Here is a 25641-nt window from a genome sequence, read left to right as displayed (position 1 = left end):
AGCTGTCAGGGAGCGATAAAGACCAAGAGGTGCCAAAGACCATGTACACTTCAAAGTGGTCTATAGAGCATGGGCTGTTGTTCCCATGTCTACCTCCAGACCCCGTGTCTCCTGCCAAGCATCCCCCCTCGCGCTGGACGCCCCCCTGCAATCCACATAAGTGTGTCTGCATTCACGAGTCTTCCTGTGTCTTGTCTGCACGACCACCGCCCCAATCCACCCCCCGCCCTATCAAAGGCAGTTCGCACCAGGGTACTTGCGCTGGCAAGTGGAGCTGTCAGGGAGCGATAAAGGCCAAGAGGTGCCAAAGACCATGTACACTTCAAAGTGGTCTATAGAGCATGGGCTGTTGTTCCCATGTCTACCTCCAGACCCCGTGTCTCCTGCCAAGCATCCCCCCTCGCGCTGGACGCCCCCCTGCAATCCACATAAGTGTGTCTGCATTCACGAGTCTTCCTGTGTCTTGTCTGCACGACCACCGCCCCAATCCACCCCCCGCCCTATCAAAGGCAGTTCGCACCAGGGTACTTGCGCTGGCAAGTGGAGCTGTCAGGGAGCGATAAAGGCCAAGAGGTGCCAAAGACCATGTACACTTCAAAGTGGTCTATAGAGCATGGGCTGTTGTTCCCATGTCTACCTCCAGACCCCGTGTCTCCTGCCAAGCATCCCCCCTCGCGCTGGACGCCCCCCTGCAATCCACATAAGTGTGTCTGCATTCACGAGTCTTCCTGTGTCTTGTCTGCACGACCACCGCCCCAATCCACCCCCCGCCCTATCAAAGGCAGTTCGCACCGGGGTACTTGTGCTGCCGGCAAGTGGAGCTGTCAGGGAGCGATAAAGACCAAGAGGTGCCAAAGACCATGTACACTTCAAAGTGGTCTATAGAGCATGGGCTGTTGTTCCCATGTCTACCTCCAGACCCCGTGTCTCCTGCCAAGCATCCCCCCTCGCGCTGGACGCCCCCCTGCAATACACGTCATTCATTCAAAAACACACCCCTGTTTCGAATTCTTTATAACCCACTTCATATTTCTAATGAGAACTTCTTTGCGCTTTGCTAGTCAACCCGTGAAGGTGCTGGTTATCTGCTCTTCGTCTCTGTGAACTTCCGTGACCACTTTGAGCAAACTCGTCAGTGTGCAACCTGTGAACTGCTCCCTGTTCTACGACAAGAAACTACTCTGATCCCTGCATCTAACTGTTTGTTCGTCAAGGTAAGGCCATGTACCATAATCATTTTGCGTCCAATTTTTTAATTTATATCTATTTGCTAGTAGTCATCAAATTGCATCCATGTTTTCTTTTCGTTCACGACAGTACATGCAAGGAACTAGTCACATGTTCTGAGTTTAGTCAAATTATATTTTTCTATTTTTTTAAAGTTATTGAAATACTTATCATGTGTCATTTAATTTTTTAACACATTGGTATTCATAGAGAATTGTTGATCTTTACTTTTCAGAACTTTCCACAATGCCTGCCTGTTCCATTGGCGGTTGCCCTTCGAAGACCCATAATAAATCTGAAGGTACTATAATGCATGTTTTCCCTAAGACAATAGATCAGATAAGAGAATGGGTCCGATATTGCGGATATCCACCGTCTGAGCTAGAAAGTAGAGTCCTAGAAGTCTTTGCAGACAAGAGGGGTGATCGATACCGCATCTGCAGCAGGCACTTTAGCCCAGACATGTACTCCACATCATTGCTAATAAAGAAGAAAACACCGCGAGCGAGGCGAAAATTGCTCTCAACCGCTATCCCCACTCTATTCGTCCACATCCCTCCACTGGTGAGTCAAGTTTACGGATTTAGCTCTCGGCCTTGCGGTAGTGTGAGTAGCATTAGCTAACCATAATTTCCCCATTTATGTCTCCACTCAATATGAAGGCGGAAGATTCTCCATCCGTGTCGTTATTGCAGTCATCAGCCACTTCAAGCGCCTATCGGGTAATCTTACTTAGCTATTCTGCCACTGACTTGTTTTAGGCATGTAAATCAATAGTTTTAATTTATCGTGTAATTATTTTACCTAATGGTACACCACAGTACTCGTCCTCTAGTCTTTGTTTTCAGTTATAATTATTGTTATCCAAAATAATGCAAGTACTGCCTTTCAGGGAGATGCTGAGGAGTCCAACGCATTGACGACAACCGTAGATGTCACTCAGATGCTCGAGGTACGTTTCCGGACAGTTCCATCGATGGAGATCATCAGATCTTGCATTCTTGTAGCGTGATTGTTACACACAATGTTTCTTTCGTTTTTAGCCATGTCCTTCTGTCGTCGCCCTCCTATGTGTCTTCTTTTTTCAATATTGTGTTCATTACTAATGAAAGTCCTATGTTTCAGGGAGTCGATGGAGCATTAGTCCAAGAAGAAGGGGGAGCATGCAGTTACGGGTCGGCGCAACAGCTTGCAGAAGTGTGCACCGCAGTTACAGCGTCCCTTGATGTTCTTATGCATTTCGAGGTATGGATACTGACAGTTCGATCAAGCGAGATCATATGACGTGATTACATCCGCTATACTTCCTTCTTTATTAACGCAAGTACTATGTTTCAGGGAGCTGACGGAGCTTCTTCTACAAGAACATCACCCCTAGTAGTTGATGCAGATCTCTGGGTGGTGACACTTCCAACGATGGAGAAAATCGAATCATATTTAGATATCCATTCTTTATTTTAGACAACTCATCAAAGATTGTGCAGGACTATTTAGATGAGCCGTTGACGCCTGCACAAAGTTTATGTTCTTTTTAACAAAATAGAAAACCATACTAATGCAATTACTGTGTTTCAGGGAGTTGCTGAAGCGTCATCTTCAATAATATCATCAATGGAAGTCTATGCGGAGCCCGAGGTATGGATCTTGACAGTTCCATCTAACTAGATCAACAATGCGTGAACTATTGTCGTTTGAATGTTCTACACAATGCGTTCATTGGTGTTTTGCTATTGAGATGTACGTATGGGTATTGGTCCCCAAGTACATTTTGTGTTTTCAATATTATTATACATACTAATGAAAGTTCTATGTTTCAGGGAGTCGATGGAGCATCAGTGAGTGATGGATGTGCTTATCATGAAAATATAGTCGTTGCAGCGCGAGAGGAAGTGGAGACCTGCACACACGAGTCGGAGCAACAGCGTCCAGATGTTGAAGTTCGAGGCAAGAAAGTTTCAAAGAAAAGAAAGCAAAAGAAGGTTAGTGTCCTGTTCACTATATTATGTTGTCTTTCACTGTCAATAGTTCAATACTGTAAGTTGTGTTTAAACTGAACATCCCTTTTCTATTCTGTCCTCTAGTTGCGAGTGGGTGTAAGAACTCGATCTACACAGACAGTGAAGCGAACGAGAGATGTTGCTTGTCAAACCTTTTGGCAGGGACTTCAGACTGGAGATGCATCGTGCCAATGGGAAGAATATGAATTGATTGACAACGGAGCTATACCACCACCAGCCATTGATAGTGAATGTCCTCCTGGTAGTTTGGATGCAGTCGGAGATCAATTCACAGAATCCACACCCGCAAAAAATAAGAGGGCGAGAAAGTTGAAAACATTGTTTTTTTCTCCCATTTCCGGCCAAGGAACAGTTGTTGCAGAAGAGAGTGAAATGGACGACAATGAAACACCATCAATATCACTCAGCATAGCGGAAGACGATATCAGAGATTGTACCTTTCATGTGAGTGACATGTCCTCAACGTTACAGGCCGAACCAGCTGGGATGCAGAGTGACAGTATAAGGAAGGAGGCCAAATTCATTGTATTCGATAGCTGTTTGATGGATATTATTATGATGATGAAATGTGGGCATTGGGTTGGTGGAGAAGTATGTGGGGAGCCATTGATTAATGTGACTCGTGCAATTCGAGGCACTAACCTTAAAATACATGCCACCTGTACACAATATCATCCGTTCTCATGGTCTGCACAACCCATGCTGGGGCAACTGCCAGCAGGCAATCTACTTTGTGCAGCGGCCGCACTTTTTAGTGGTTCAAGTTTTAAAAAGTTACAGTATTTCTTTCAGTTTGTGGGAATCCATTTCATTGCGAAAACTCAGTTCTACAAATACCAAACCGATTATCTATTTCCAGCCATCAGCGAAGCATGGAGAATGGAAAAAATGTCAATGGAAAGTACATTCGCGGGCAAACGCTTCAGGCTAGCCGGTGATGGACAGTGCGACAGCCCAGGATTTTCAGCCAAGTACTGCACCTACCACTTTCAGGACATGGAAAGTAAGAAAATTGTGAGTTCGGTGGTCGTGCAGGTGTCACAAAGTACATCCTCAGTGGCCATGGAGAAAGTTGGCTTTGTAGCATCATTGCAAGAACTACAATCGCGGGGAATGGTGATCGACCTGATAGCCACGGACAGACACGTTTCAATTGCCAAGACAATGAGAGAAGAGTACAAAAATATAAATCACCAATTTGACGTATGGCATCTTGCAAAAACAATCAATAAGAAATTGTCGGCTGCAGGAAAAAAAAAAAATACGCAAGGTATTTCGCAGTGGTCCAAGTCAATCAGCAACCATCTTTGGTGGAGTTCAAAAACATGCGAAGGGTCGTTGGAAATTCTACTGGAAAAATGGCGGTCAGTAATGTTGCACTGCAGCAACGTACATCGATGGTCGACCAATGAACATTTCCACAAATGTGAACATGGCCATTTGTCCACAGAGGAGGCACGGAAGAAGAAGTGGTTGATTCCTTCATCACCCACTCACAAGGCCATTGAAAAGATTGTATTTGATAAAGCTATAACAAGAGATTTGAGGGGACTCACGGAATTCTGCCACACAGGAGATTTGGAGGTGTTCCACAATATGTGCCTAAAGTACAGGCCCAAAAGGTTGCATTTTGGCATGGAAGGCATGATCAATCGGACTCTTCTAGCGGTCTTGGCACATAACCACAATGTTGGCCGTCAACAAAGTAGGACGACCGGAACTTTAGGGAAGCTTCGCTACAATAAGGCCTTCACTAAAAGAAGTAAACAATGGGTGATCAAACCAGTGTTTGAGGATATGCAATATGAGTTTATTGAGAGACTTATCGTAGATGTCCTCGATAGGCACATACATGGAGTGTTGAACGAACCTATGCAGGGGACAACTGCATTGCCACCCAACATTGCCTCTGTTCCATGTCCACCTAAAGCAGAGCTCATTGAGAAATACACATCACGGTTTAAATGATTGTAATTTGATTGTCTGTTCTCTCGAATCTCCTCATGTTGCAGGCCCATTGCATACGTGTAGCTATGTATTAGGTGTAAATAAAAGTCATTGCTCAGTGTACATGCAATGTGTCTCTCCACCCTCGCCCCTCCCTTCACCGTGCAGTAGTGCGAACCACCCGTGTGTCACCTGTGACTTTGCTCTCAAGTCTCCTCATGTTGCAGGCCCATTGCATATGTGTAGCTATGTATTAGGTGTAAATAAAAGTCATTGCTCAGTGTACATGCAATGTGTCTCTCGAACCTTGTTGATTTGCGCATTAAATTAACCAAACAGTAATATAAATCATTTTTACAAAAATTATAGAATGTTTCCGTATTACAAACACATTGCCGACCCATAGGGACAGTAAAAAAAAAAAAAAGGCACGCAGACAAGATGCCCTTACACTAACTGTAGCTAGCAAACTAGAAATGTCTGCTCGCTCACAGTGAAGGTCAGCTGCTTTGATGTTTTGCTCGGGTGGCGGAACGGCCCACGACCCAGTATAAGGTTCTATTGTGATTTGACCTTGACAGGCCGGGACCATCCCGAAAGACTAAGAAAAGATAATGAATAAAATTTCAGAAACGAAACGATGAGCCACGTTCATTAGAATAAGTAACCTCGGCATAGAAGGAGTGGTTTTTCGGTTCTGCCCTACACAGAGAGAAAATGGAAAATGCAAATATAATGTAAGTAACTTTTGATGAGTTTATACCGCAATTTAATTACTATACAGTGGCTTTATAGACGGGTTCAGTTGTACTTGTTCGTTCTATGTGGCATATTGTTTTCTACCCTTTCTTGAGAACCATCTCCGTTTACGGAAGCACCTCAAAACCTTCGACTTTGCTTCTGCTTTCTCTCTCCCTCTCCCCTGCTACAACTGGTCCACTGTCTGCGACCTCGGTCCTGGGCCCTTCCACTCTCCACCTGCACTGCCTCCCTGTCAAACCCCTGCACTGGGGGACTGTCTCAGTATCGTACAGCCCCCCCCTTCCCAGCACTTGTTCTGCACTTACCTTGCACTTGCCACCAGCTGGCCCTATTTATTTATTATTTTATGCTACTTACCTTGTACTCCCCTCCCCCCCACCCCCTCCCTGCCTCGCCACGCCTTTAAACACTTGTGTACACCCAGTAGCGCTGTCATAACTATGAAATGAATAATTTTAATAAGGATCCGATGGTGAAACTAATTTCATTTTTTATGTTTTTAGGTACGTCGTTCACTACTGTCTGTGTCACGAGTACCAGACACCGGTGGACGGCTTCTACAGCCGCCAGTTGCTTCTCCGCGTGAACAACGTTACCACCCTGACCATTTTATGGGACGATCGCCAAGTACAAGTATGCCCTTACGCGGTACTAACGGTTAGATGCAACATGCCTACCGTTGTGGTGGCCTAGTGCCTCGTTGTTGGAACAGCCATGCGATTATCAGTGCGACCGAAGAGCTTATTGTTATCGTAAACCAACACCCGGTGTACTTCACACGGACATTGCTTCCCTCAAGACGCACTAATTTGGATCGAGAGCAAATAAAAATGCAAATCGCTGAATATTCTATAAACATTTGATGTCCAATAAATGTACTTTGCCAAATGTACAATCTTGCCGTTTGCTTTTAAACCACGGTTTCACATTCCGAATTGTGACGCTGTATTGTGAGATGCTCTAAGACCCGGTGTACTGCACACGGACATTGCTTGCCTCAAGACGCACTAATTTGGATCGAGAGCAAATAAAAATGCAAAACGCTGAATATTCTATAAACATTTGATGTCAAATAAATGTACTTTACCACATTTACAATCTTGCGGTTTGATTTCAAAGTACAGTTTCATATTCCGAATTGTGGCGCGCTGTTTTGTGAGCTGATCTGTGTTGATTTCCGGGGTCTGTGTGGAGTCGCGTAGAAGACGCCTGGGCGCGTTTGCCTACGCAGCACAGTCACGTCACGGGGAGAGGCGGGGAATATGAATGTTTTGATAATGTCAGGCTCAGGGGCGGGGGAATTGATTTAGTGCCGAAATGGCAGGTGAGCCAGGTCGATGGGGCGAAATGATAGGATTATCACAAAATGGAGGCTGATTTCGAGTGCTTTAATGGGCGAAAAGTCGGGTAAGGTCCATAGGAAAGTTTTCTACGATCTACCGATTTATGCTTACAAACACATGGCCGACCCCTAGGGACAATAAAAAAAAATTCCCGGAACTATCCTTTAATGCAGGATGAATAGATAGTTGGGCTAAACTTGGGGAAGAGAAATCACTTTATTATAGTAGTAGCTGATCAGTTTCTTCGGAAATATTAATCTCCATCAAACTTTAGAGAGCACAACATACAGACATTCCATAGATACATGAAAGAATCACATTTTTCCGTGAAACCAGATAATCACAATGGTCTTAAAATACATAATAATTGACATGTTAAAATCAATATCCTACAGTTACCCCTGTTGCCTTTAACAACCACTCTCTTAGTCTCAGGGCACCTCTGAGGACGCTCATTCCACGCCAGGCTACCTTGCGGGTCTCGGCCCGTCACAAATCACAAAGAGCAGGATTGTTTTGTCTGAAATGCATGCGTCTTAGTATGGGGTTCAAAAGTGCTGGCAGAGTTTCACATCGACAGGGCAGAAACACCATACATTCAACAGTCCTTTTTCCATTGCATTGCAAATCAGAGGTGCATCCTTGCCCTGCTCTGAAACCTGTGTCCCCTTTGCAGACACCCCATTTGAATGAATAGCAATAAAACATGCTCGGGTAATCAATGCTCCATCATACAATTGAGTGGGCCATGACAGGTATTCGGGGAGACATGCAATCTATATGTAGGTTTCATGAGTTTGCATTGCTCTCAGTCCGGGGTGCACTTGGTTAGTAAATCTAAGGTGACCTTTTCGGCCGCCATTTCTGTTGCACTTGGCACATTGTTAAAATAACTAACACAATTAACCACCTGTGGGGACTGTGCTACGTAGGCCAGCCATGGACCCTTTAAAGCATTTCGTTCCGCATTCAGAATATTTGTGAGAATTACTCTGGTCAGAAAAGTCCGATCATTTTCCCACACTCTAAACCGAAGACGAATCGGTTCTGTCCTTAAGTTACCCTCCACGCATGGAATTCTACACTCATTTGGTGCAGATAAGGCAGCCCTAAAATGAATGTCAAAAAGGCGCTTTCGCTGGGAATTAGTGACGGGATGTCACCATACCCCCAGATACCAGCTTCATGAAGTGCCACAGCCTTTGGGTTGGTCTTACACACCTGAAGCATCATTGGGGTGGGTTGTGCCTTATAAACCTTTCCAAACCTCTTAATAGCCCCTATTCCTGCCCCATCCTAAGTGCTTGCTTATCATTGTGTGCCTTCCCATAGTGCCTGGTAGAAACAGTGATTCCCAGGTACTCATATGTGTCCTCTATTTCCAATAGTTTCTATCTAGTAAAAGGGTCGCTTTTGCTTCTTGGATTTGCCACCAGCGCTGCAGATTGGGATGGCAGACTTAGAAATGCTTGGGCCTCATTACAAATCAGGCGGTCCGGAAATAACGGTGGCGGTAAACCCGTCGCCACTGTTGTTTCTGGACCGCCTGATCCCGACTCCTGCAGGTCTGACCTGGCGGGTTTAACACCGCCCGCCTGCAGGCGGACGAGGAAACACCGGCAGCATTACGAGATGCTGCCGGTGTTTCCATGATCCCCATTCCCATTGAGTCCAATAGGACTCAATGGGAATGGGGATTAACACCATTCCGCCTCCGTGATTCCCGGAAAACCGGGGTTGTAATGCCCCGGTAATTCCGGGAAACACGGAGGCGGAATGGTAATACGAGTCTGGCGGTAACCAGGCGGTTTTACCGCCTCGGTTACCGCCGGACTCGTAATGAGGCCCCTTGTCTTTAAATCTCGGTCGCTCACACATTTTGTGTAGGCATCTATGAGTTTCTGAAGTGAGCGAGGGGTTCTTTATTGTCTACCTGAAGATATTGCGCCATGTTATGTACTTCTCGATGAACCTCAGCTCCTTATGTCGACTCTGGTGGAGTGACAGAGAGTGGTTATTGAATGGTTATCAATAGAAAAGAAAGTCAGAGGGAGGAAACGTAGAAAACTGGTGTGGTCACTTGGAGACACTACGCTTGGGTGTTCTGACAAAATGGTTTATTTGGGATTCCATTTATTTGCCCCGCCTTCTCGCTGTAAAATATGGAAAGGATTACACTGAAAGCTGTAGATCTGTATATACAACTTGCGAGGCTGGATACCAGTTTCTCAATAACACCGGCTATACAATCTTCTGAGGGGAAGATCATCCCTAAACTTGTATATGGTGCAGAATGATTAAGTGAGTCAATCATTGGAGGCCTCAACACCATTGAGGCGGTGGTGTGGAGGCGATGCCTGAAAGTCCCAAACATGATCCCAATGGCGGCGATCCACTTTGCGCTGGGTTTAATTTCACGTAGAGCCCATGTATACTGGAAAAAACAGTCTTTGGATATCAAACTATTAAACCCAAGGTCTGATTCATTGTTTGCAGCCCTGGGGGATCAAACGTTCTTGAACATTTCTTTGGGTAAGAACAGAGATGTCTTGGTACAACTTGCTAATGACTGATACACAATTCTGGGGGAACTTGCTCTGGATAGGGCTACCTTGCTAGTGAATTCAGATCAAGTTAAAAAAAGCTTTCTTCAATATAGATTGAATTGAGACTGTAAAGCATTTTCACGATTATCCTTCACTTAAACATCTTTCGAAGGGACATAAGAAAAGTGGGACGATTTTGTACATTTTACTTCAGTTTCCAAACAAATATTTTTGTAAACTGTTCCTTAAACTAAGATGGAAGTTGTTGTTATCCAAGACAGTGCTCTTGAAGAGAGGGTCAATTCAACTAGATGATTCTGTCTGTCGGTTCTGCAGCATCCCTTGAAGAGTGGAAATGTGCAAACATCTTGTATTGGAATGTTCGGTTTTATGTGGACAACAGAGACCTATGTGTGAACACTGTGTAGCTTTTTTAATGTGTCCAATGTCAATTCATGTGGCAAAGATGTATTTGTGTGTATCAAACTTCTGACAGATTGTAAATGGCATAATTTCTGAAGTTTTTAAACTTAGATGGACCACATGATGCGCTACCAAAAGTTATTACTGTAGTAGGGACTGGTTTTATATATGTGGAATTAAGTGTTCTCTTATAATAATGAATGTTCTTAATTTTAGGATATAGTTAACAAATGCAATATTTTAGATTTTTTGATGACTATTGATGAATTTTTGTGTTTTGCAATATTAAGATTTGAATAAACCAAAACAATAAAAAAGAAATCCATCAAAAGACCATGTAGTTATTCCAACAGTCACTCTACTTACTAACACTACTTCTATTAATCCCATCTTTGACTCCATTTTAGCGTCAACTTCACAGAATACATGCTTGTTAAGCGAAGACTGCAGAGAAGTAAATAAGGGGGCTTGTTCCAAGAAAAGAGATACAGTGAAAAATGTATCACATAATAGATCAGATCAGTCGGTGTGATGCACAGCCTGTGTCTCTATGAATGTGGAATTAGAGGCATTTAAGAAAATGGTAGAAGGATTCAAGGGTGAGATGCTAGAGGCGAGCTCAGAAGCTAAGAGGCTAAAAGATAGGTGTGAGGAAAAAGCAACAATCTTAAAAAGAGAGAAAGTGGGGTGGAGATTCATGTTACCAGTGATAAAATCCAGGGATGAGAAACCCTTGATAATCAGTCGAGCCATCAATTACTCAAATTTACATCAATAAACCAGGGTTATCTAAAAGCGAGACTGACAAACAGCATATGAGCAAAGGGGTTGACACGTAGATGTTGGTGAATTCTATATTCAATAGGTATAACTCAGACAATTCCCTGCAAAAACAGAAAATAAGACATCATGGGGGCAGACCATGACCAAAGGACCAGCAATGCCATAGCTGACACAATGGTTGGAAAAATTATGTCGGTGTACACAGCAATATTTGAAAAAAAATATTGGATATACATGACTATTGATCCTAAACTCAAAAAAAGGAGCCAGAAAAGGGAGTGATGCTCCTGTGAAAGAGTGCATTCACTCATGGCCTGTAGCCCTCTATATCCCCTCTCTGTGTGTCCTTCTAAGTGTTCCCTTAATTCTATCCTTTTGACTGTATCTATGTTGCTCAGCGCATAGCCCTTCCCACATCCACCAGACCTTCCAGATTAGCCTATACCAACATGATCACTAAGCCCATAACACGCAGAGTGCGTGCAGGGGGCTCCAGCTTCCCAGCCATTGCGGCCACCCATTGGAACGCCCTACCCGCGCACATCAGGGGAATTGACTCCCTCCTAGCATTCCGCAAAGCCATCAAAACAAGTCTATTTGCCTAACTGCTTCTGCCAACTCCTTAACCCTTACTCTGTAACCAAAGATGAACTTCCTAACTGTACTTTGTAACCTGTGCTTATGCTGTAACCAAGTAACCACCGTCTGAATGTAATCTTGCCTACATATACTTTCTTGAAAAGCACCTCAATGCCTTTGGGCTGCAGTGCGCCCTACAAATGTAAAAAATAAAAATAAATAAAATAAAGAAATATGATATTGTACCCTGTTACTGTATCACTGACCTGTAAACCTCTCTATTCCCTCGCTCTGTATTATTCAAAGTGTTCCTTTAATTGTCTCTCCTTCTGATTGTATCCATGTTCTTGTTCCCTGTTACTGTATGCCCGGCCTGTAGCCCTCTGAATCCCCTCTCTGTGTGTTCTTCTAAGTGTTCCCTCAGTTATCTATCCTTTTGACTGCATCTATGTTACTGTACCATGTTACTGTATCACTGGCCTGTAAACCTCTCTATCCCCTCACTCTGTGTTCTTCATAGTGTTCCTTTAACTGTCTATCCTTCTGATTGTATCCATGTGATTGTGACCTGTTACTGTATCCACGGCCTGTAGCCCTATGTATCCCCAATCTGTGTGTTCTTCTAAGTGTTCCCTTAATCATCTCACCTATTGACTGTATCCATGTTATTGTACCCTGCTACTGTATCACCAGCCTGTAAACCTCTCTATCCACTCTCTCCATTGTCTTCAAAGTGTTCCCTTCATTGTATGTCCTTCCTACTGTATACATGTTATTGTACCCTGTTACTGTAGCCCTACTCTGTGGCTCCGGTATCCCCTCACTACATGTTCTTCTAAGTGTTCCCTTAATTGCCTATCCTTCTGATTGTATCCATATTATTGTGTCGTGTTACTGTATCCCCGGCCTGTCACCTTCTGCATCTCTTCTCTCCATGTTGTTCCATTTGTTCCCTTTTCTTTCCTCCTGATTGCGTCCATGGTATTGTGCTCTGCTACTGTGTCCCTGGCCTGTAAGTCTCTGTATCCTCTCTATCCATGTTCTTCCATGTGTTCCCTTAATTGTTTATCCTTCTGACGGTGTCCATGGTATTGTACCTGTTACTGTATCCATGGCCTGTAGCCACCTGCATCCCCTCTCTCCATGTTCTTCCAAGTGTTCCCTTAATTGTCTATACTTCTGATGGTAACCATATTATTGTACCCTGTGACTGTATCCCCGGCCTGCAACCCTCTGTGTTCCCCTTCTCTGTGTTCTTCTAAGTGTTCCCTTGATTGTCTATCTTTCTGATTCTATCCATATTATTGTACCCAGTTACTGTATCATTGGTCTGTAGCCCCGTATATCCCCTCTCTCCATATTCTTCCATATGTTCCCTTAATTGTCTCTCCTTCTGATTGTATCCATGTGATTGTACCCTGTTACTGTATCCCCGGCCTGTAACCCTCTGTATCCCCTCTCTCCATGTTCTTCCATGTGTTCCCTTAATTGGCAATCCTTCTGATTGTATCCATGTGATTGTACCCTGTTACTGTAGTCCCAGCCTGTGGCCCTTGGCATCCCCTCTCTCCATGTTCTTCCATGTGTTCCCTTAATTGTCTATCCTTCTGATTGTATCCATATGATTGTACCCAGTTACTGTATCCCCTCTCTCCCTGTTCTTCCATGTGTTCCCTTAATTGTCGATCCTTTTGATTGTATCCATGTGATTGTACCCAGTTACTGTATCCCCGGCCTGAAGCCCTCTGTATCCCCTCTCTTCCTGTTCTTCCATGTGTTCCCTTAATTGTCTATCCTTCTGATTGTATCCATAGTGTTGTGCGTTATTCCTGTATTCTCTTCTTGCACAGCCTTCTGATGCTACACAGACAGGCTCACACTAACGGAAAACCCAGAAAATCCAAACATGCATCTTGTTTTCATTCGGCAAATACCTTGCCTGCGGTGGCACATCTACCCAAAATGCACTTAAAGAGGAGGGCACAAGCTGCATGTTTGTGCCAGGTTCAAAAGCGCTCCAGCCAAAGGCAAGTTTGGAAAGGACTGGCAGAGGTTTCTGGATCTCTGCAGCCATATGGAGGAGTCCCTGGCTGCACCCCAACACTCCTCACCACCGGCTGGCACACCCAGGGGCATTCCTTTGGTTTCTACTGTTACCACATGAATCATACAGCTCTCCTGCTTTCTTGATGTGTTTTATTTGCATTAATATCAAACGTAACCTCAGTGGAATTCCATCGCGACTTGGAATTAATAACCATGTGCTCATCAATTTCCTGTGGGAACTGAAATGTGCCGAGGATCACAGGGACAAGTAAGAGAATCCTTCCTTTTACAGTGCCAACCCCCCAAAACCCACAATGCCATCACTCTGCATTCCCAGCTTCATGACGGAAAACCAGAGGAAATAGCACCAGAGAAACAGCTGAAGGATGGCTTCTGCTACTGGATAGGGGGAGCGCCATGACTGCTCCTCGTGGCCAGTGCTCACCGGCATTCATGTTGCACGGGCAGTTTGGTTCACACTTGCTAGGGCATTCATTGGTTAGTGGGTTAGCCAGGGAATGCATCAGGGAGTAATTTAATTGGTTTGGAAATCTCTTTCTACAGCATACCATTCTAAAAGAGACTATAGCCCTCATTATGAATTGGGGTTGTTTTACCACGGCAGAAATAACCGCAATGGAAATTACCGAATGAGAAATGTACGTAATGCAAAATTGTTAGTATATTTCCCATTCGGTCATTCAAGGTAAAACACCCCCAAATATAAAGAAACCCTAACCCCCCCTTCTGATCCATCCACCTGCCTACTTACCTTTCCTTCAGTCTAAACGGCAGTTCCCTTTCACTTCTGTGATCGCGAACCGGCGCCCCAGGGTCCTTTTTTTTTTTCAGGTCCACTGCAGGGGTGTCCCTCGCAACCCCCGCTCACGATACTGTATAGTATACAGTGAGCGGGTGTTGCGGGGGACACCCCGGCAGCCCCTGCAGCTTTTTTTTTTTTTTTGGGTTGGGTCAGCTGCGGGGGTGTCTCCCGCAACCCCCGCTCATTATAGTGAGCAGGGTGTTGTGGGGCACACCACTGCAGCCGTTTTTCTTTTTTTTTGGGTCGGGTCAGCTGCGGGGACAGCTGTTTGGACCCAAAAAAAAAATTATTACCTACACCACCAAATAGAGACTACAAAATGTCCTACGAACATTAAGTCAGAAGAACGTTTAGTAGTATATATTTTCGGTAATTTGGTGTTGTAGGTCATTTGGATCCGGTCATGTTAACCGAATCCCTCATTATAAATTTGCCTGTATCCCGCCAGTGATTCTAGGTGGATACCGGCAAACTGACCTACCGTTCCCAGAGCCTGATATGCTGGAATTATCAGCATATTACAGGTGCCAGCAACGGTAGGTAGATCCCCATTCCATGGAGTCCACTCCATGGGGGGATTGCCGGTATTACCAGCACCAGTGTTACCTGTGTAAGTAATACAGGCTGTTTTTGCCGGTGGCATGCCTGATTTACCTACAGCTCTTGGCTGGAGGTAAATCAGGCACCTCACCGGCAAACTTGTACTGTGCCGGTCCGGAAACATGCCGATAAACGGAATTACCAGCACGTTATTTCTGCACTGGCAAGTCCTTTGTTGTAACCTCAGTAGAGAAGAGGTGAGGGGTTTAGAGTACTCTGGAAGGAGTACTGATCTGATGGTTAGTATCAGAACGGTGGGAATGTCTATATTGCTTCCGCTTGGCCAATCTGTGCCTCTATATAAAAAAAAGGAAAAATCGGTAGGAGTTCACCAGTTCTGTGTTAGACGACAACATTGACAGCGAAAGGAAGTCAAATAAGCCTTGATCTTGCCTGAGAGATGCCCAGGAGCCATTGAGCAAAGGCTTCAATTAAAGGTAGCTCTGAACAGTGTGGAATGGAAAAGCTTTGAATGAATCATAACCACTTGCAATTGCTCTGGGCGGGCTTTCTTCCCATCATTTTTCAGCTCGATATACTAGTACAGAAGGGGGGGAAACAAACCAGGCTTGGTGTCACTCCTAAATGGAGCAGTCGTGCTCAAACTCTTACATCACATTCCTTCTTCATGAGACCAAGCATCGCGAGAGTTGTTTTGCACCTCATTGGGTGCCATCATTGGAGTGCAGCAGAACTCGAGACACAGCAGGTTGAGGACCAATCTTGTGGAGGGGCCACCATCTGAATCACCTATTCGTTTTCAATTTTTGGGCCCTCGGAATTATTTAATGTTCTACCCAAACAACCCCCCCCCCCCACCCCTCGGAGAAGCCTGCACATTTAGTCAAAGTTCAGAGGCAAAACATACATGCGACACAGGCATGCACATGCTTGGAGTTATTTGTAGTGCTTTTGTGAATTGGTCACATTTTTGAATTTGTAATTTACACTTTTTCCAGGAGTCAGTAAACCCCTTTACATGTTTGTCTATAGTTAAAAAACGGTTTTCCGGATGTTTGGAGGAAAATGAAAAATGTGCCACTATTTAACATCAGCGCCCTAGGGAGGGTTCCCAAACAATCAGAATGCTTGGAAGATGGACTGTGTTTTTGCTAGTGCGAACCCCCTTTCTGAGCACCCTCAGAACTCAGGCCCTTTCTCACACTCCCCTGCAGTTCTATGGTGCAGGTGCTGTGGTTTATTTTTAATTATGAAAATGAAATGGCAATTATAGGGAAACTACTAATGCGATGCCATAAATCCCTGAAGTCTCTTTTCTGTGTCGATAAAGCCACCATCATCAACACAGAAAACGGAATTATTGGGCCAACGTCTGGTAGATGTTCTTGTTTTCATCATAATTCAAAATAGACCTGCATCCAGGGTGGCAGGTGCTTATGGCATTATGCTCCTCGAGGGGGAGGACCAACCCTGTTGCAAACGGCACCATCGGCAGTGGTAAGGACTCTTGCTTCGCTCCGGCCATTAGCTTGGCAGAGGGGCTTTATTGACTGAGTCGTCCTGCCCTGTTGGTAAATGATAATTTATTTCCACAGTTATGCATTCAAAACCCTATTTTCTTGATGTTATAAGCACGCACAAACATTTTAAGCTGGGAAAATATTTTTTAAATTGAATTGTAAATGTCTATTTGCTGATCAAAATGTGACTTTGAACGTTGCAAATTCTCAACATGTGTACATTAGTTGCAATTGTAGATAGCCCGGCGTAGAAGAAAGCACTGGGGGGAAAGGCCCCCACAGGGACTTAAAATAAAATATAGTTCTGTGTATCTTTGTAATGATGTAATCGCTGCAGGTGATGAAAGGCCATGTCATGGTGGTAAGGAAATACTTTGGCCTGGCTGTAACTCCACTCCACTTGAGCATGCAGGACAAGGGCCAAGTAGTTCAGTTTTCTACTAACCCTCTGAAGCAGAGGACTCTCAGGTGGACTGACCCTTCAGGGAGGCTGCATCATGTGGCCCTCTGCAGCCTTCTCCCTTGGGAGTTGAATGTGGAATTAGAGGCATTTAAGAAAATGGTAGAAGGATTCAAGGGTGAGATGCTAGAGGCGAGCTCAGAAGCTAAGAGGCTAAAAGATAGGTGTGAGGAAAAAGCAACAATCTTAAAAAGAGAGAAAGTGGGGTGGAGATTCATGTTACCAGTGATAAAATCCAGGGATGAGAAACCCTTGATAATCAGTCGAGCCATCAATTACTCAAATTTACATCAATAAACCAGGGTTATCTAAAAGCGAGACTGACAAACAGCATATGAGCAAAGGGGTTGACACGTAGATGTTGGTGAATTCTATATTTAATAGGTATTACTCAGACAATTCCCTGCAAAAACAGAAAATAAGACATCATGGGGGCAGACCATGACCAAAGGACCAGCAATGCCATAGCTGACACAATGGTTGGAAAAATTATGTCGGTGTACACAGCAATATTTGAAAAAAAATATTGGATATACATGACTATTGATCCTAAACTCAAAAAAAGGAGCCAGAAAAGGGAGTGATGCTCCTGTGAAAGAGTGCATTCACTCATGGCCTGTAGCCCTCTATATCCCCTCTCTGTGTGTCCTTCTAAGTGTTCCCTTAATTCTATCCTTTTGACTTTAATTGGTTTGGAAATCTCTTTCTACAGCATACCATTCTAAAAGAGACTATAGCCCTCATTATGAATTGGGGTTGTTTTACCACGGCAGAAATAACCGCAATGGAAATTACCGAATGAGAAATGTACGTAATGCAAAATTGTTAGTATATTTCCCATTCGGTCATTCAAGGTAAAACACCCCCAAATATAAAGAAACCCTAACCCCCCCTTCTGATCCATCCACCTGCCTACTTACCTTTCCTTCAGTCTAAACGGCAGTTCCCTTTCACTTCTGTGATCGCGAACCGGCGCCCCAGGGTCCTTTTTTTTTTTCAGGTCCACTGCAGGGGTGTCCCTCGCAACCCCCGCTCACGATACTGTATAGTATACAGTGAGCGGGTGTTGCGGGGGACACCCCGGCAGCCCCTGCAGCTTTTTTTTTTTTTTTGGGTTGGGTCAGCTGCGGGGGTGTCTCCCGCAACCCCCGCTCATTATAGTGAGCAGGGTGTTGTGGGGCACACCACTGCAGCCGTTCTTCTTTTTTTTTGGGTCGGGTCAGCTGCGGGGACAGCTGTTTGGACCCAAAAAAAAAATTATTACCTACACCACCAAATAGAGACTACAAAATGTCCTACGAACATTAAGTCAGAAGAACGTTTAGTAGTATATATTTTCGGTAATTTGGTGTTGTAGGTCATTTGGATCCGGTCATGTTAACCGAATCCCTCATTATAAATTTGCCTGTATCCCGCCAGTGATTCTAGGTGGATACCGGCAAACTGACCTACCGTTCCCAGAGCCTGATATGCTGGAATTATCAGCATATTACAGGTGCCAGCAACGGTAGGTAGATCCCCATTCCATGGAGTCCACTCCATGGGGGGATTGCCGGTATTACCAGCACCAGTGTTACCTGTGTAAGTAATACAGGCTGTTTTTGCCGGTGGCATGCCTGATTTACCTACAGCTCTTGGCTGGAGGTAAATCAGGCACCTCACCGGCAAACTTGTACTGTGCCGGTCCGGAAACATGCCGATAAACGGAATTACCAGCACGTTATTTCTGCACTGGCAAGTCCTTTGTTGTAACCTCAGTAGAGAAGAGGTGAGGGGTTTAGAGTACTCTGGAAGGAGTACTGATCTGATGGTTAGTATCAGAACGGTGGGAATGTCTATATTGCTTCCGCTTGGCCAATCTGTGCCTCTATATAAAAAAAAGGAAAAATCGGTAGGAGTTCACCAGTTCTGTGTTAGACGACAACATTGACAGCGAAAGGAAGTCAAATAAGCCTTGATCTTGCCTGAGAGATGCCCAGGAGCCATTGAGCAAAGGCTTCAATTAAAGGTAGCTCTGAACAGTGTGGAATGGAAAAGCTTTGAATGAATCATAACCACTTGCAATTGCTCTGGGCGGGCTTTCTTCCCATCATTTTTCAGCTCGATATACTAGTACAGAAGGGGGGGAAACAAACCAGGCTTGGTGTCACTCCTAAATGGAGCAGTCGTGCTCAAACTCTTACATCACATTCCTTCTTCATGAGACCAAGCATCGCGAGAGTTGTTTTGCACCTCATTGGGTGCCATCATTGGAGTGCAGCAGAACTCGAGACACAGCAGGTTGAGGACCAATCTTGTGGAGGGGCCACCATCTGAATCACCTATTCGTTTTCAGTTTTTGGGCCCTCGGAATTATTTAATGTTCTACCCAAACAACCCCCGCCCCCCACCCCTCGGAGAAGCCTGCACATTTAGTCAAAGTTCAGAGGCAAAACATACATGCGACACAGGCATGCACATGCTTGGAGTTATTTGTAGTGCTTTTGTGAATTGGTCACATTTTTGAATTTGTAATTTACACTTTTTCCAGGAGTCAGTAAACCCCTTTACATGTTTGTCTATAGTTAAAAAACGGTTTTCCGGATGTTTGGAGGAAAATGAAAAATGTGCCACTATTTAACATCAGCGCCCTAGGGAGGGTTCCCAAACAATCAGAATGCTTGGAAGATGGACTGTGTTTTTGCTAGTGCGAACCCCCTTTCTGAGCACCCTCAGAACTCAGGCCCTTTCTCACACTCCCCTGCAGTTCTATGGTGCAGGTGCTGTGGTTTATTTTTAATTATGAAAATGAAATGGCAATTATAGGGAAACTACTAATGCGATGCCATAAATCCCTGAAGTCTCTTTTCTGTGTCGATAAAGCCACCATCATCAACACAGAAAACGGAATTATTGGGCCAACGTCTGGTAGATGTTCTTGTTTTCATCATAATTCAAAATAGACCTGCATCCAGGGTGGCAGGTGCTTATGGCATTATGCTCCTCGAGGGGGAGGACCAACCCTGTTGCAAACGGCACCATCGGCAGTGGTAAGGACTCTTGCTTCGCTCCGGCCATTAGCTTGGCAGAGGGGCTTTATTGACTGAGTCGTCCTGCCCTGTTGGTAAATGATAATTTATTTCCACAGTTATGCATTCAAAACCCTATTTTCTTGATGTTATAAGCACGCACAAACATTTTAAGCTGGGAAAATATTTTTTAAATTGAATTGTAAATGTCTATTTGCTGATCAAAATGTGACTTTGAACGTTGCAAATTCTCAACATGTGTACATTAGTTGCAATTGTAGATAGCCCGGCGTAGAAGAAAGCACTGGGGGGAAAGGCCCCCACAGGGACTTAAAATAAAATATAGTTCTGTGTATCTTTGTAATGATGTAATCGCTGCAGGTGATGAAAGGCCATGTCATGGTGGTAAGGAAATACTTTGGCCTGGCTGTAACTCCACTCCACTTGAGCATGCAGGACAAGGGCCAAGTAGTTCAGTTTTCTACTAACCCTCTGAAGCAGAGGACTCTCAGGTGGACTGACCCTTCAGGGAGGCTGCATCGTGTGGCCCTCTGCAGCCTTCTCCCTTGGGATCAGTAGGCATGCCTTGGTGACCCACACACTTGCCATGGTTCCTATGAAGACCAGCCGGCACACTAGATTAGGATTTACTTTCTAGGCAGCTTTGCCAGGACTCCAGTGGTATCCCAGTACAACATGTTAAGTGATTTGGTACTGATGGGGTGGGCTGGATTTTCACGGTAAACTGGTAAGATATGTCAGTTTGTTAAGTGTTCCCTTTGCAAATCTCAGTGTCAGATGCAGCCAAAGGTTTGAATCATGGTAGCGCTGACACAGCACCTCCTTCTGAATTCGATAAGTTGAGTAGTATTACGTTTGGTAATGACTAACCAATCACCCGGTATGAAGCGCTGTATAAAAAAAACCTGATTGTTATAACGGGGCATGCCACCAAGAAAATAGCAAAGCTGGCCCCATATGCGGGGACACTTGTCAATTGGAATTTCCATACTGGAGGAGTCTATTCCACAGCATAACTGTTCTCAATGTAAAATATTGCCTCCTTTATTTTTGACAGGGATGAAACCACCATTAACGAGTGGCCCAAGACTTCCTTCCCACTGTCCCCAAATGACCATTTATTCGACACCAAACACTTTGCTGCCCAGGCACCAAGCCTACTGGGCCTAGATATCCAAGCTACACCTCACTAATGACAACCAATGAGGCCACCATTTGTCTGGGGATGCTTGTATTCTCGTGTAGAAGGGATGTGACCGCAGTTCTGGCTGAACTGCCTCTTTTGGAGCAGGACCATGCCTGAACTGATTATGGTCTTTCCCCTTTATGTAATAGCTTGACAGGAGGAAGAACGATGGTCTGGAGGGTTGCCCTGAGATATTCCAGAGGTTAGGATTAATTCCAAACCTTCCAAACATCACTCTCTGTTTTGTTTGGTCACCCTGAGTGGTAGGGTGTGCACAGATGTGGGTCCTGAGACTGCTGGGTCTAGAGACCCAAGCTATACCTCACTGATGATACCAAATGAGGCCGAAATATATCTGGGGATACTTGTATTCTCTTGTAGAAGGGAGGTGACCAAGCAGTTTGGGCTGGACTGCCACTTTGGGGTGGGACCAAGCCTGATTTGTGTATGGTCTCTCCCCTTTCTGCAGTGGCTTGGTAGGTGTAGAACGATGGTCTGGAGGGTTGCCCTAAACTAAGCCAGAGGATAGGATTAATTCCAAACCTTCCTACATCACCTCTCTGATTTGCTTTGTCACACAGAGTGGGACGGGTGTGTGCAGGTGTGTGTGCTTGTATTCTCGTGTAGAATGGATGTGAAAAAGCAGTTTGGGCTGGACTTTTGGGGTGGAACCAATCTGATTTGCATATGGTCTGCCCCCTTCTGTAACAGCTTGACAGGTGGAAGAACAATCGTCTGGGGGGTTTCTCAGAGCTATGACAGAGGTTATGATATGATATGATAGGTTATTTATATACCCAGAGGTTTCTAAGCGCGGACCCGGGGATCAAAACTGTGCTGCTCTGTGTCGTCTTGCTTCCAAGGCAAGCATGTTGCCCCTGAGCTATCCTCCCGAGAATATGACTATTTCCAAACCTTCCATACGTCACCTCTTTTGTTTTTCTATGAACCTCTTGTACTGCACTGCTGCCTTTGATACTAAACATCATTGTTGTACCTTTTCTGGAATGCAGGTAGGTGAACTCAATGTGTTAATCACCTTCCTATATAAGTGCATGGAAAACATCTGGCCGCCACCCTTGGCATCCTCTGTCACCCCATCCCATCAGGAATTCCTCAGAGTTTCTGTCCCTCTCTATTTCCCTCACGGTTCATCCACTTTATACTTATCATGGCAAATGTGATCATGTAGAGTCATCTGCCTAGCCCTAAGGGTGAATGGCGGGGTAACCCAGCTCTGTGATGCTGGGTGAGGAGCAGGATCGGGAGGATCGCCTGGTCACGGACACCATGCCATGGATGGGGAGCAGGGTTTCATAACACGAGACCACCAGGGAGGGATGTCCCTTTTAGAGATATATATAGGAGACCCTTTCAAGGTAAACAAACTCACCAATAAATTGCTGTCAAACAATGGCAATCTAATGCTCGCGCGGTTACCAGGCAGGCACCTGTGGTGCTGGTAAGGAAAACCACGTATCTCACAAGGGCAGGGAGATGCCTGTGAGCAGGATAGGGCCAGCACAAGAGACCCATTCCAAGTGTTAAGATTGGCAAAGTGCAGATCCAATATGGCCACCACCACAATTCAACACCCAGTCCAAGTGGCAGGACAATGGAGCCGAGCAGAATTAAATGCACCTGGGGAATGTATTGAACATATTAAATCCAATTTATCCCAGGCCGGATTTCCACAGGGGAAATCAGTCAAATCTTTAGCACAACCTTTACTGACTCTCAAATACTTTAAACAGTTTGGGGTCCAGATGGAGTGCTAGTTTGAAGTTTGGAGTAGGAGAGAGACAGCAGAGAGCCGGAGCTTGAGAGTGGAGTTAAAGTATTAGGAGTCTTGACACTGGAGATTAGAGCTGGACAAGAGACAGGAAAGAGTTGAAAGGAGGAAGGGGTATAGAAAGGGGACCCCAGCACAAATCAGAGGATGTGGATGTGCAAAGGGTGGGTCTCAGTAGTCGACATGGGCAGTGCATTGTTGCAGTAAGGGGGGGAGTTAAAGGAGGGTATTTCAGAACTGAACAAAGGCATAAGGGAGATAGAAGACAACCATGGGGTAAGCATGACAATTTGTGCTAGCAAAGTAGAAACTGGCTTGAGAAATGTATGAACCTGTGTGGCAAACTGTATGCCAACAAGCTAGCACATTGATTTCTCAGCTATGAAATGTTTGAGTGCACAATGGCATTTTTAAGTAGTAACCGTTGTCTTTTGTCCCAGTGTGTACCACATTATTAAGGATCACCCTGGATAATTGAGAAACACTATGATTATATGTTTTCACTGTGGTACATTTGAGCAGCACTTACATATACATTGAAAATACCTTGGAATATGGTAGCATTTGTGATGGTGTATATTTTCAGATACATTTGTTTTGATGGCTATTGAATAACATACAATGATGCCCATTACATTTCTTGATACTGTATTAAGTGTAATTAATGAATGTCATATTTCAATTTGAATAGTGGTATACTTCAGCAGGTGCATCTTTGGTGATGTTGGGGAGTATGCACATGTCGATGATTACAAAGCATTGGAGAGTACATCCAGCACCCTAAACATGCACGGACATACACGCTGTGGAAGTACTTATAACATGAGCATGCATCATGGAAGCCTGCAGCTGCACACACATATACCCAAAAGGAATTCCCTTATGAAGGCACAACAAAACACGAGCAGCCATGGTTTAGTGAACCATAGTATATTCACCATATAGCTGAATATCACCCCAGGCCATAGTAATTTCAGGTGCATTCAGCATTAATTATGAAAGTATAGCATGTGTAACCATGATAATGGATGACAGTAGCTTCTTAAATTGAACTGAGTACACAGTACATATAGGCCTCAAAGTCTAGTTATCCACCTTGCAAGGATGAACATCCTCAACTCCCACAGAAGGAAAAATTAACCAAACAATTGCAAAGAAGCACACACACATCTCAACTGTAATTTTTCAGAGGGCACAGTTAAATGTTGTGCACTGATTGGCTAAGGGAGGTGAACCAGTTACCAAGCCCGGGATGCGTCAGTGAGGTAACTAGAGAGCAATGAAGAAATGGCAGACCCCAGTGTTAGAAGGACGGAACACTGCATACTGATTAGTCAAAATATATGGGTTTAGTTGAGTTACCAGGCAAGGCTGAATTAACAGAGCAATAACTGGTGGAAGATAAGTCTGACAAGACAAAGTGAGTAAGCACAATACTGCCCTCTGTAGGATAAAGCAGACCATTATGCTCTATTTGGTAAGAAGGTTATGCAGAATGCCATTACAAGTGAAGTAGTACTGATGAGGAATCATTGATTAGGTTTCCAGAAATTCACACATAACCCTCATTACATGTGCATAATGGAAATAAAGGTACCTTCTTGAAGTCGCAAATCATACAATGCCACGTACATATAAGCATTTAAATGAATACACACATCCTTGTCATTATAGGAGGAAAAACTTGCAAGCAGCTGAGTCCCAACGTTAAAGGCCAAACACAGGATAGATGAACTCATGAGAAATGGAAAATTGGCCAGCAATGTTTCCAACTACGAGTTGCAAAGTGTACAAGAGACAAATGGTTCATGCATTATGAGAATGGTAAAATGGTGCCAAACCGCTTAGGTCAGCAGGAAGGGAATGACAAATTACAATCATAAGGTCACACTGTTCACATCTCACTTAAGAGATTGCTTGAAATATACGTAATCATTCACTCGACTTGTACTTCTTGTTAAGCAACCAATTGCAAGCTGTATGTAGATAAAACATGTTTCAAAATGAGCTAGCCAATTAGAGCGCCTGAGAAAGGAGAGGAGTTCAATGCTAATGAGTGAATTTTTAATAATCAAAGATAGTCATTTGGTTAGATTAATCCAATAGAATTATGAAATGTATGGGAATGCTTACAGTGAAATCGATGCAGGCGAATCAGAATCCTAAAAAATGCAAGTAACTCGTCACATTTGTTGTCTTTTTTCCATTCCGTAACACAATACAAATCCAGCTATTTTTTAGAAAGCAATCAAATGTCAGTTTTGATGTTTCCCTGCTTTGACAGTTAATACATTTCTGTTCTTCTCCTATCTCATGGATTTCTTTTCTTGGCTCTTTTGGATTGATTTATTTTTACTTGGATCAGGATTTACCCAAAAGTGATAAGGCACAAGTATTTTCTTGGTTATCCTCCAGTGATCTTATCAACTACACATATTCCGAACGCCACTTGCATGCTTTTTTGCAGTGCAAAATGAAGTAGCAACCCTTGATCTCTACCGTACTGGAATATCTCTCATCTCACCCCGCAGAATTGACTTCAAAAGCAATGTTTTTTTTAAATTATATCTGAAAAATGACCCCATGAAATCAGCCT

General features: G+C 44.2%; 1 protein-coding gene across 1 annotated transcript; it reads left to right on the top strand.

The window, feature by feature from the left end:
* The first annotated feature begins 2670 nt into the window (after positions 1 to 2670).
* Positions 2671 to 6339, top strand: LOC138489191 (uncharacterized). Its single transcript, XM_069616857.1, has 2 exons — positions 2671 to 3206; positions 3309 to 6339. Exons 1-2 carry the CDS (start codon positions 3036 to 3038, stop codon positions 5211 to 5213), a joined length of 2076 nt encoding a protein of 691 aa, XP_069472958.1. The 5' UTR covers positions 2671 to 3035; the 3' UTR covers positions 5214 to 6339.
* The last annotated feature ends 19302 nt before the right edge of the window (positions 6340 to 25641 follow it).

This window comes from Ambystoma mexicanum, chromosome 9 (assembly GCF_040938575.1).
Source record: "Ambystoma mexicanum isolate Mex_15411 chromosome 9, UKY_AmexF1_1, whole genome shotgun sequence".
NCBI classification, from domain to species: domain Eukaryota; kingdom Metazoa; phylum Chordata; class Amphibia; order Caudata; family Ambystomatidae; genus Ambystoma; species Ambystoma mexicanum.
This window is presented reverse-complemented; position numbering and strand designations above follow the sequence as displayed.

Bases quoted from the DNA above. Each gene is read 5' to 3' on its own strand.
- LOC138489191 (XM_069616857.1), top strand. From the start codon at position 3,036: ATGTTTCAGGGAGTCGATGGAGCATCAGTGAGTGATGGATGTGCTTAT. The intron at 3,207-3,308 runs GTTAGTGTCCTG...TCTGTCCTCTAG, and splicing joins AGAAAAGAAAGCAAAAGAAG to TTGCGAGTGGGTGTAAGAAC.